General features: G+C 43.2%; 1 protein-coding gene across 1 annotated transcript in view; it reads left to right on the top strand.

The window, feature by feature from the left end:
- LOC108802128 (large neutral amino acids transporter small subunit 3-like) overlaps nucleotides 1–11,008 on the top strand; it is a 77,745-nt gene that overhangs the window by 32,270 nt on the left and 34,467 nt on the right. Inside the window, exon 3 of the mRNA XM_018574014.1 lies at nucleotides 3,453–3,526. Within this exon, the coding sequence (XP_018429516.1) occupies nucleotides 3,453–3,526 (74 nt within the window). The remainder of the gene's footprint in view (nucleotides 1–3,452; nucleotides 3,527–11,008) is intronic.

The following is an 11,008-nucleotide window of genomic DNA, read 5'->3' as shown; positions in this document are numbered from 1 at the left end:
CTTATTGTTATTGCTATTATATAGGGGGATAACGATCCCCCTATATAATAGCAAAGGCACACTGACAGGTCCTCTTTATGGAGACATTAGGGGTCTCTAGGACCCCTAATGTCACCTGTGGACCCCAAAAGAAGCTGATGAAGCAGAGATCTGCTTCATCAGCTTCTTTTCTCTGGCTATAGCAGCCAGATGACTGACAGGTGAATGCGGAAGTGATGTAATACACAAAAAAAAAAACGAGCACATATAGACGATCGTCGGGCTATGGAGCCGCCGATCGTCTATATGTGAAACACCCGGTAACGGGTGTTTGCATTGGTCGGGTCTTTTCTGCCCGTGCGTGCCCGCTAGGGGGCGCGCGCGAGCAGAAAAAAAATGCCGTCTGGCGATGGCAACCCGCCAATGCTGCAGTGCCGTCCGTCCGTTTTTTTACAACGGGCAGACGGCAAGTGGTTAAATAAAGTATGAAAAACAGCCCTGTGACTCCTGACAGTACACACATATACATCCCCCTGCACCTCTACATTACCACAAAAAACACAAATCACTTACAAAGGTGGAAATGTCCTTTAAGCGGCTTGGAGGTTGAAAGTAAAGTCTACCTTGCCTGGATTACTCATCTTCAGTCAATGAGTGTTTGTTGAATAATAGAGCACCTACTAAACATCACATATATTCTACAGTGTGGAATAATTTCATAGACTTTGCAAGTTTAATAGGTGTTGTCTCTCTTCACCTTGTAATCACATATTGGACTTTCTTCAGGCAAGCAATATGTGCTTGGGTGTCCGTACCCTCTATATTCATCCTCTGAAACACAATGGGTAGCTCATAATTGATAAGACAGCTCTTAAGGACTTGCGCAAAGATTCACTCTTCAGAAGAGTCTCTTCTTTCCCTTAGTATTTACAGATCGTGTTGTATATGTTCTTCCTTCCTTGACTTCATCTAGATCACACTTACTCAGTATGGACAGTAACGTGTAGAATAGCTTTTCTTACAGCAATCTACTCGGGGGGGGCGGGTTAAGCGATGTTGGATAGTCAAGATTAGGCTGCAAACTACCTTATTGCTACCATTTCACAGACAAGGTAGTCCCAAATCTCTCTCCCAGCATCTTCCAAAGGTTGGAAGATCCTTCCATCTAAATAGGACCTCAATGTTGCCAGTATTCCAGAATCAAGTTTTTGTTTCAGCTCATGCCCAAAATGTGGCTACTATGCTGGGAAGAACATGGAGGTTACCCTTTCTTTCAGGTCGATATGTTCATCTTTCTTGTGGTTTTAGAAATTTAGCACTCTGCATGCACTAGGTCACATGCATTGTTCCTGGTCAAGCAGATGGAGCCACAGATTAATCTCTGGGTTCGCTCTTCCGAAGGATGTCACCCTTACGCATAGAATTTAGTGGTGTATCTCCAGAGTTATTCTGGAAGGCAGTAACATGGTATATATTCCTCTCTCATCACAGGGTCTATCCAGGAGTCTTGTCCATGGTGAAGTTTGGTTCTGAAAATGTTTACCAGTGGTACAAATAAATACATATCTCAGAATTACCCTCCCTGGTTGCGTGATCGCTAAATCACATTGTATGCTGCCATGTAGGTGTCAGGAAAATGGTATACTTACCTATCGGTAATTTTCCTCTCCTGACGCCAATACATGGCAGCATACAGGACCCTCCCATGGCTCTCGCATTGAGTACTTGTTACGAGAATGGTGGCCTTGGGAGGTGGGCTTTAATTTTATAGTATAACTGGTCCTGTGATTGGGCTGGGGGTAGAGCCGTTGTATGCTGCCATGTATTGGCGTCAGGAAAGGAAAATTACTGATAGGTAAGTATACAATTTTCCTACATATATATATGTTCCTCTCCTATACATTTAGGAATTGCTGATCCGGACTCCAGGGCAGGGTTTACTCCTCTCTCCACTGGCACTCTCCTGTCTGAGAGAGCTGCATGGTTTGTAGCAAAACTAGCAAATGGTGTATGTGGAGGCTGACAAGCGGTAGGCTTGCTCAGCCTGTTAGTTAGGACTTATACTTTGGTTTATGAAGTTAGTGCCGGGATACGGCTAGGTTTTATTTTGTTAGTCTTTTTTTGTGAACCACTGTACAGCACCTGTGGAGACTTGTAAATATCACCAATAAACACTGCACTGTTTTCCACTACTCCCTTGGATTTGGTATCTGTGCCCAAGAGACTGCCTATTCCCTGGGGGTCTTGTGTACTAGCTACCGATCGCCTGCTCACAAATATATATATGTATATGTATATGCGTGTCACAGAGAAATCTTTTTGATTCCTCTACCAGTTTAGTGACTAAAAACACGGTGCCTACGGTTTCAGTGTTGCGCTGGGGGTAATCAGGGTGTGGCCAGGCACACCCATGCAACTGCCTATGACCGTAACCCCAGTAATCATGCTACAAATATAGAATCTGATACATCCAGAACAGAGAAAGCCAGCAAATACTCTACAGCTAACTCTAGGTAACTAGAGACACTAGCATGATATGACGATGTCTGCCTACCAAGACATGCTGGAACATATGGTGCTCCACTAGGCGGTAGCCAATTTCCAACACTGAAGACCCTCTTTCAGGACAAAGTCAATGCTAATGATATATTCGCATTGACTTTTGCAAAAATTGCAACTAGCCGGAAGCGAGTTGCAATTGTCCAAATGCAGTAGCACTAAGCTGAATCTTGCAGTTCTTCTGCATTTCAACAATGGCAACTCGCATCCTTCTGCCTCTGATGACAATTGCTGATGGCTGCCATCCTGGTGACCCTAGGGCACACATTCCCAAACAGAGCTTGCCACAGCATACTTGCTGCGCCTTCCCCCACCCCCATACACACGTACCCCAGGACCTGGCCAGCACTGATGCTCAGCTTTGGTCCAGTCTCTGCATCACATCGGCCTCCATTATTGACCGCGATCGGAATACCACTGCAGCTCGTCGGTTCTTTACTAACTTAGCCCACACATGCTCCCATTGGTCGCCTAAAGAATTTGAAAGTGAGTGCTAAAGGAACGGTTATGTGAATCCTGGGACAGGTGGCATGGCAACCCTATGCATTGCTGTGCCGGTCAGAGAGATGTTTGTGAGCTCTCCACTGGCTCAGTGATCAAAAACACAGCAGTAGTTTCTATATAATGGCATTGCACTTGGGGTGATTAGGGTGTGCCCAGGCACACCCCATGCGCACACCTATGATAATGACCTAAATTCAGACTAAATGTGTTGCTGAGACAAAGGAATATGCAACATGGTGGCTAAAAAAGGGGGAAAGGTACTTCCACAGTGTGAAAAAAGCTCCATACAATCTACTCATAGCTGAAATATCAGTTTTAAAAAGAATGTTAAGTTATCCTTAGACATTTTAAATTGTTTGTAGCTCTGTATCTAACATGTTGCTGTTAAAAATCAAACTTTTTTTTTTCAGTTCTTCACTTTTATCCTTCATACAATGGTCAGAGGTTTCATCCATTCAGCATGTGGTGGATTGTATGCTGCAGTGTAAGTACAGTATATAGCGATGTGAAATATTTACTATACAGTGATACATTTTAGTTATAGATTTTTGCTTGATACATATTACCATGGTTTTCAGTGAAGGGAGGTCACACCCCTGTAATAGTCATAACATTAATTTGTAGTTAATTGGATAAATTAGCTGGATAATTCCCTGTCTCAACCGAAAAAGAAAGGGGGGCTTTTAAAGCCAACATATACAGACCCACTTGTTAAAAGTATTTAATCTTTAAAAAATATTTCATTTGTAAAAACATCATGCAATCTTGAATAAAATAAATATATATTCTAGAAGCATTCGGTCATATGCTGGTCTATATATACAGGTGAAACTCGAATAATTAGAATATCGTGCAAAGTTCACTTATTTCACTAATGCAACTTAAAAGGTGAAACTAATCAACCTTTATGTTTCTATTATTGGTCTAACAAGCTGTTTTACATTCGATGTGTTCATCCTCCTGAGGTAGCCATATTTGGTGAAACACGTTGAGGACTACATATAGATGCCCTGAATGGGGTTTTATGTCATCTATACCATTTATGGTTTATCTGCTGTATTTTGAAGAATTATTAGAAAAGTCATATACAGGGAATATGTATGGACCAGCATATGATCAAATACTTCCAGAATAAATATTGATTTTATTCAAGATTGTATGATGTTTTTACAAATGAAATAATTATTAAAGATGGAAATATTTTTAATAAGTGGGTCTGTATATGTTGTATCAAATAGTTGCACTGCGTAAATTCCTTTTCCATAAAATTGTGTAGAAAACAAATATAATTGTGCTGAAAAATATATATAACTATAAATAGATTGTTGCTTTACACACCCAATAAACAGTCTAATAGTGCCAGTGCATAGAGTGACATCAAATATTGAATTATAATATAATAATAAATCTTTATATCCTAAATCAATTATCCATAAAGATACAAAAGTGCTTTCAAAGTCCAGTGCATAAGGCTCAAAACATTGTGTGTCAAATCAATCTTGTGCTGTGAATCCATTCCTTGTGCTTAGAACGATCCTCTCCTTGTGCTTAGAACGAACCCCTGAAGGTAATACACTCACCAGTTTTGCTTGTCAGGTAAAGACCTTGTCTCATGCAGTTGAATACTGTGATCTCCCTAGTATTCTAGGTCTCTGGTGATCGAAACCTCCGTATCCACATACATAATCCCAATTCAGAAAAAAATGGAATCGCTCATTGTGTAGTCAGTACAAAAATGACCAAATGCTTCCAGAATATATATTGATTTTAGTCAAGATTGTATGATGTTTTTACAAATTAAATATTTATTAAAGATGGAATCATTTTTAACAAGTGGGTCTGGATATGTTGTCCTTAAAAGCCCCGCTTTCTTTTTCAATGAAAACTGGAAATTATCCAGCTAATTATCCAGTTTACTACAAATGATTATAGATTTTTGCTGTAATGTTTTTCCTGTAAATGAAACTGTTCACTGCTAATATTATAAATGTGTTTCTGCCATGTATATATAAAAGCATTGCTATGCGTCCCATAACATGTGATAATTAAAAAAAACACAATCACAGTAGTAATGGGGGCATGGTTTCCGCCGCAAACAAGATGGCTGCTTAATCTCTTAGCTCCAACATCGAGAATCCCTCACTAAGCACTCTACACCTCTTTTACCTTACCACCCTCTCCACCCATCTCCGCGACTTCAGGGACTGAACTCCACAAACAAATACCGGAGAGTTTCCACTTGCAGCACCAAGAGGCTTCTCTTCCAATATGGCGCCCAGTCTGCAACAACTGGAGCCATCGAGTTCCCACTGTATGATAACCTTTCCTCCATAGCTGGTGATATCAAAGCCTCGCTCATCTCTGCGATCTCCGACCTCAAGAAAGAGATCTTAGACATAGGCCACAAGCTTCGTACAATGGAATGGGCAGAAGAGGAAAGACTGTGCCTCGGTAAATCTACGGGAACATAATATTGCTTCGACCCGCGCAATGATTGAAATGCACAGACATATTGAGGATCTCGACAATAGAGGTCGCAGATCGAACATTCGGATCTGCAGAGTGCTGGAAACTATACAGGGGGAGGGGATTCAACAGGCATTGCGATTGATCTTCAACGGTCTCCTGGACTGCCCGCGGGAATCCCCGATAGAATTTATCGGGACACATAGAGCCCTTTGTCCTTGCCCCGCTCCAGAGGATTTACTATGCAATATTATTTGTTGGCTGCAAAGCTTCTCACACAAAATTAGTGACACATATAGGACAGACAAAAAATATATAACCACCCTGCCTGGTTCTTTGAATTGCATTTTGACTCACAAGCTCTGTGTTCTCTGTGTGTTCTCACTGTCAGTACAAAACCAACCAGACATTTAATAGTGAGATAAACCACTCACCGGGGCCCTTTATCTGTAAGATTTGTATGTCGGCTAGACCTCAGGTCCTGCGATCCTCTGCAATCCAAGTCAAGGCACCAAATTAATGTGAAGGAGGAAATTTCCTCAAGTGTTAAACTGATCAGCAACCACTCAAAAGGGGTAGCTTCAAATTAGATGTATTTCAGCTGGCCAGCTGGGAACATGCAGCAAAGTTAAAATAATATGGGCTCGCAGGCCCCTTTTTTTTTTTTTAGGGTTTTGAACAGTAAAGTCATCTGTGTTTACCTTAAATTATTTACAAAAATCAGATAGTAATGCCACCTGTAATTCATATTTGATTGTGCCAAGAACATTAGATGAGCCTTCTTGTCTTGATAAGGCTCCCCACATCAAGGTTAGAGGACAGCTGTCTTGGCATTGAACATATTGTTCCCTAAGCCAAGGTCAGAAAACCTGTTTACGATTTTATGCCTCTAAACTTTAGTTACCTTGAGTTAAAGGCCTTAATATCTTACATGACCTCTAGTTAGCTCTATTTACCAAACCAAAACAAAGGCTTTTTGACAAGTCCTTTTTTGAAATTAAAAAAAAATGGATCCACTGACGTAATCCTCAGGTCAAGCACGACATCCAGCATTCTCCATGATGGGTAAAATATAAACAATTGGGCGGAATTAGCAGTGACATCACCGCTATCTCCACCCAACTGTTTACTTTTGGCCAACACCTGCCAGAGTCTTCTAGCAGGTTCCAGGCAAAAAAACAACTGGGTGGAGCCGGCTCCGCTCAGTTGTTTAACCACCTCCCGTCCATGGCCGTTCCTGAACGGCCAGACAGGAGCCTTATAGGAGCGGGAGGGCGTCTTAAGACGTCCTTTCCCTCCCCCCGTTCGTGTGCAGCGCACACCAGTGTGGAAACTGTTAGAAATCTAAACAGCCAGCGATGGCTGTTATTACTTTCAAGCGATCGGGCGTCTCTAGAAACGTATTAGGTGTGGGAGTGTACCCCCCTGCCGTTGCTGCCGGTCCCGAGATCTGCTGTGCCCATGGCGTGGCGACTCTCTCAGTGGAGATCAAAGGGAGATCAGTACACATCTCCCTTTTGATCTGGGTTCTCTCCGGTCACCGAATGCAGGAAATGATGTATATTACATCACGTCCGCATTCAGTGTCACTCTCCGGCTACAGATGTAGGTGAGAAGCTGCTGAAGCAGATCTTTGCTTCAGCAGCTTCTCTGGGTCCCTAGGTGATATTAGGGATCTTGGAGACCTCCATAAAGAGGACCGGTTATGTGAATTGGCTTTCACATAGGGGTTTCTTAACTTTATTGCTATCACATAGGGGCTAAGTGTAAAAACAAAATATAAAAAAATAAAGAAGCTTTTAAAAGTCCCCCGCCCCCTCCCCCCCCCACATGTTACATATTGCCGCGAACGTCGGAGTGAGAGTAATAATTCTGGGGCCATTAATTACTGATCACAATAAATTGTTGTTGTGGAAATTTTATTAGGATGTGTTTTTAGTATATTGTATATGTGAATATTGTCATCATGTCTCTCAGTGTCAGGTTTGCTGGGCTATGCTCTATTGGAGAATGGCCAGGATTAATCAGCACTGAGTGTAAACCATTGGAGTGAATATCTTCCTATGGATGTGGAGACGCAGCCGCAACGCGCAGGGATCTCCGCCGGCGAATGGTCCATGTCTTATGCGCTGGGCTGTTGGCTGGGGAAGATTAATGTGCGTTGCGGAGCGGTGTCCTCTTAGCGAGTGTATGGACGCCGGCCAGGGCCCTGCGTACTGTGCAGAGTTATTTGCTTGGCGTGGATGCATTTGCTTTGGGGACGTGGTATCATTCGGATACATATCTGCCTTTATGAAAGGAACATACTCTTGTGTCTTTTTGGTGCGTCTGATCAACGCGCTGGAAATAATATGGCGTTGTCCCTGCAGATAAACTCGCATTCATGAGAACCGTAGTATAATCCTGCTGGGCATCTTTCACTGAACAATGCCTGGTAGAATTCGCTCCAGTGGCAGGAGTATATGCGCGGGTCTGGTTGGAACGGCGTCCACGGTTCTTTTGTGTAGTGTTTTGGCGGGAACTCTGTTGCACATGGTTTAATTCACATGCACTAGCAGCTGTGAGCTGTGCACGAGCATATACTCCCCTTTCTATTGTCTATTCAGATGTATACATGTGTCTCATTGGCTGACTCTGTGTTATGTAAATGTATTGAGGAATTGATTGGCTGTCGGAGCCACCACTTCCTGTTGTTATCCCTATAAATAAACGGATCTCGCTTCCCTTGGAAAGAAATATATACTGAGGATCCAACGTGACAACAGCTTGTGTCTGTCTTCACTTGGTACAGCCGTGCGCGCTCGATCAAATGATACAAAAAGAGCTGAGAACTGTGTTTTTTTTAGCGCAGCAGATTTAAATGCGCAGGAGCGTATAATAATTTCTATAACACTTATGAGCGCTAAAAGCTTTTAAATCATTGCCTATGGACAATTTTGGGACTGGTCATTTTCTCCGTTTTCGCGGGCACAAGCAATTTTAAGGCTTGACATGTTTGGTGTCCTATTTACCCGACGTGACCCCATCTTTTATGTTTTATGAAAAATTTGGGGAAATAATAAATGTTTCATAACATTTCATAGGGAAATAGTTTATTTTTTCCAAAATTTAGGGAACTTTTTTGTTGTATAGTAAAAAATAAAAACCCCAGTGGTGATTTAAATACCACCAAAAAATAGCTCTATCTGCTCCCAAAAAATGGTATAAAATTAATTTCAGTACAGCATTGTATGACTGAATAAACCTCAGTCAAAGTACCGCAGTTCTGAATACTGAAAAATGGCCTGGCCAGGAAGGGGGTTTAACACCCCGGTCTTTAAGTAGTTAATGGCAGATCAGCATCCCAAGGTCATTTGAGGACGCTGATCTGTCATTACAACTGGGCAGAACCAGCCGTGACATTATGGCTGGTTCCACCCAGGTGTTGCGGGGTGAACGGTCGGGTTCGGCCAACATTTCTCCCCGCTTCGGGTGTCACTACGGCTCAGCCAAGCATATGCATTCGGCTCAACTGCTGTATGGGCTATTCTGAATAGCCCGTACAGCAGTCCTTCGGTTCCACTGAACTGAAGGGCTTAGGTGGCCAGAAGCGAGCCAAAGGATCAGCTGAAGCTACAGCTGGATCCTTCTGCTCTTTTGTGAATAACCCTCCATATGTTTGTGTACTATATAAATGCAGACTTGCGTATAAAGCACATTTTATAATATGTTCATTAGGTGAAATATTAAGCTTGACAGTGTGATTCATCAATTTTCCCCATACACCCTCTGTCAGGCATCAAGTACAAACATATAAGCACCCTGTACGAGTTTTCCAAAGCAGCTACATTAAGCAAGCTCAGACAATTGTGTCAAAATGAGAGGCCAATCAGCATGATCTAGGCCAGTGGTTCTCAATCTGTGCAACCTCAGGACCCACATTTTTCCTTGGACATTAGGTGGCGACCCAAGTCGCAGTGCAATGGAATGCACGGCATTGCTGTACCATGCGATCCGGTGCAGGAGATTGTGCGATCCTCAGCTTGGGGCCCAGTGCTGGGCTCTGACGATACATCCATACATGTATTGTACAACATGTACAACTCCCTGTAGAGGTGCCGGGAGCCAGAATGTGATGTCACTCCGGTCCAGGCACCTCTATAGGTCACATGAGGGAGCTGTAAGCAATGTATGTATGGATGAAGATCCCTCGCGTCCATAACTCCAGCCCACCCCACCTCAAGCTGACACTTGGCACCGGGCAGCATATTCTGAATGGCTGCTCAGCGCAAGAACGGGTATTGCTACGCTAGGGGAAAGCTGAGTAGCCTCTCACATAGAAAAGTGGAAGGCACGCGGCGACCCAGTGAAAACGGGGTCACGACCTACCAGTTGAGAACCAAGGATCTAGGCTGACTCTCAGATCTTGTTCCCATTTGATCATGTAGATGTACTTAACAAAGGGCCTGGGTGTATTTAGGAAGCATATAGGGAAGCGATCAATCCAGGGTAGTGAGGGTCACGCAAACATCTACGTTCAAAGGTGGTAATGGCCAACAGTCTTACCGTTTAAAAGAGATGGCGTATTTGTAAGTAACAAAATGTTTCTGTGTCTGGAAGTTTCCATGTATTTTAAAGTTGTCAAAAAGGTTTAACTCCAACAGGCGTAAAAAAAATTAGATAGTTCAGTCCCCTTCAGGCGCAGTCACCATAAACAGCTCTCTTTATCTCCTAGGCAGCCCTGCCTAGTCCCCCGTTGGATGGCCAAAGATGCTGAACGAAAGCCACTATTTAAGAAATTTGTCTCAGAACTGCCATTTTCGGGGAGCAAAAAACAAACATTGCCAAAAAAGAGCTTTTTGCATTTGGAGACACAGCAGCATGGTTTTAAGAAAACATGATCGTGCATAATGAATTAGCTGGACCTCACGACAAACCTTATTCCCAGCTTGCCCATGTGGGATAAATCCCACCTGGATAGCAGTTCCTAAAAACTGATTCAAGCATGTGGCCAGTACCTTTGCCAAGATTTTTATATTCACATTAAGAAGTAATATTGGGAGAGAGGAGGAAAGGTGGGGTAGTGTGGCTAACCCATGAGTGAGTGAGGATGTGTGTGCTTTGAGCTCCTGCACCTGCTACATCCACATCAACTAGCCAGTGCCTCGTAGATCCTGTAGCTGCCTCGGTCGGACTAATCAGCGGTCGTCTTGGAGTCTCTGTACCCACTCTACTAGCATCAGCCTGCTATCAATTTTATTTTTATTTTTTCCTTTGACTGCCTGCTCCGCTCGCATTGGTCCGCTGACATACCAGCAGAATGAAGAAGAGCAGTAAAAAGAAAAAAACCCGGGAGATAATTCAACCCTCCCAGTTGGCGACTAGAACAAACATCGGAACATATTTCAACAAACAGGGAGCAGAGGAGTCAGCATGCACGCCGCAAAAACAGCCCGAGGTCGGTGAGGATGGGAGAGTGATTTCACCTGCCAGTGTCTCTCCGTTAAGCAGTGAGACTGGG

Source organism: Nanorana parkeri, unplaced genomic scaffold (genome assembly GCF_000935625.1).
Source record: "Nanorana parkeri isolate BGI_ZX_2015 unplaced genomic scaffold, ASM93562v1 scaffold2674, whole genome shotgun sequence".
Lineage (NCBI taxonomy): Eukaryota > Metazoa > Chordata > Amphibia > Anura > Dicroglossidae > Nanorana > Nanorana parkeri.
This window is presented reverse-complemented; position numbering and strand designations above follow the sequence as displayed.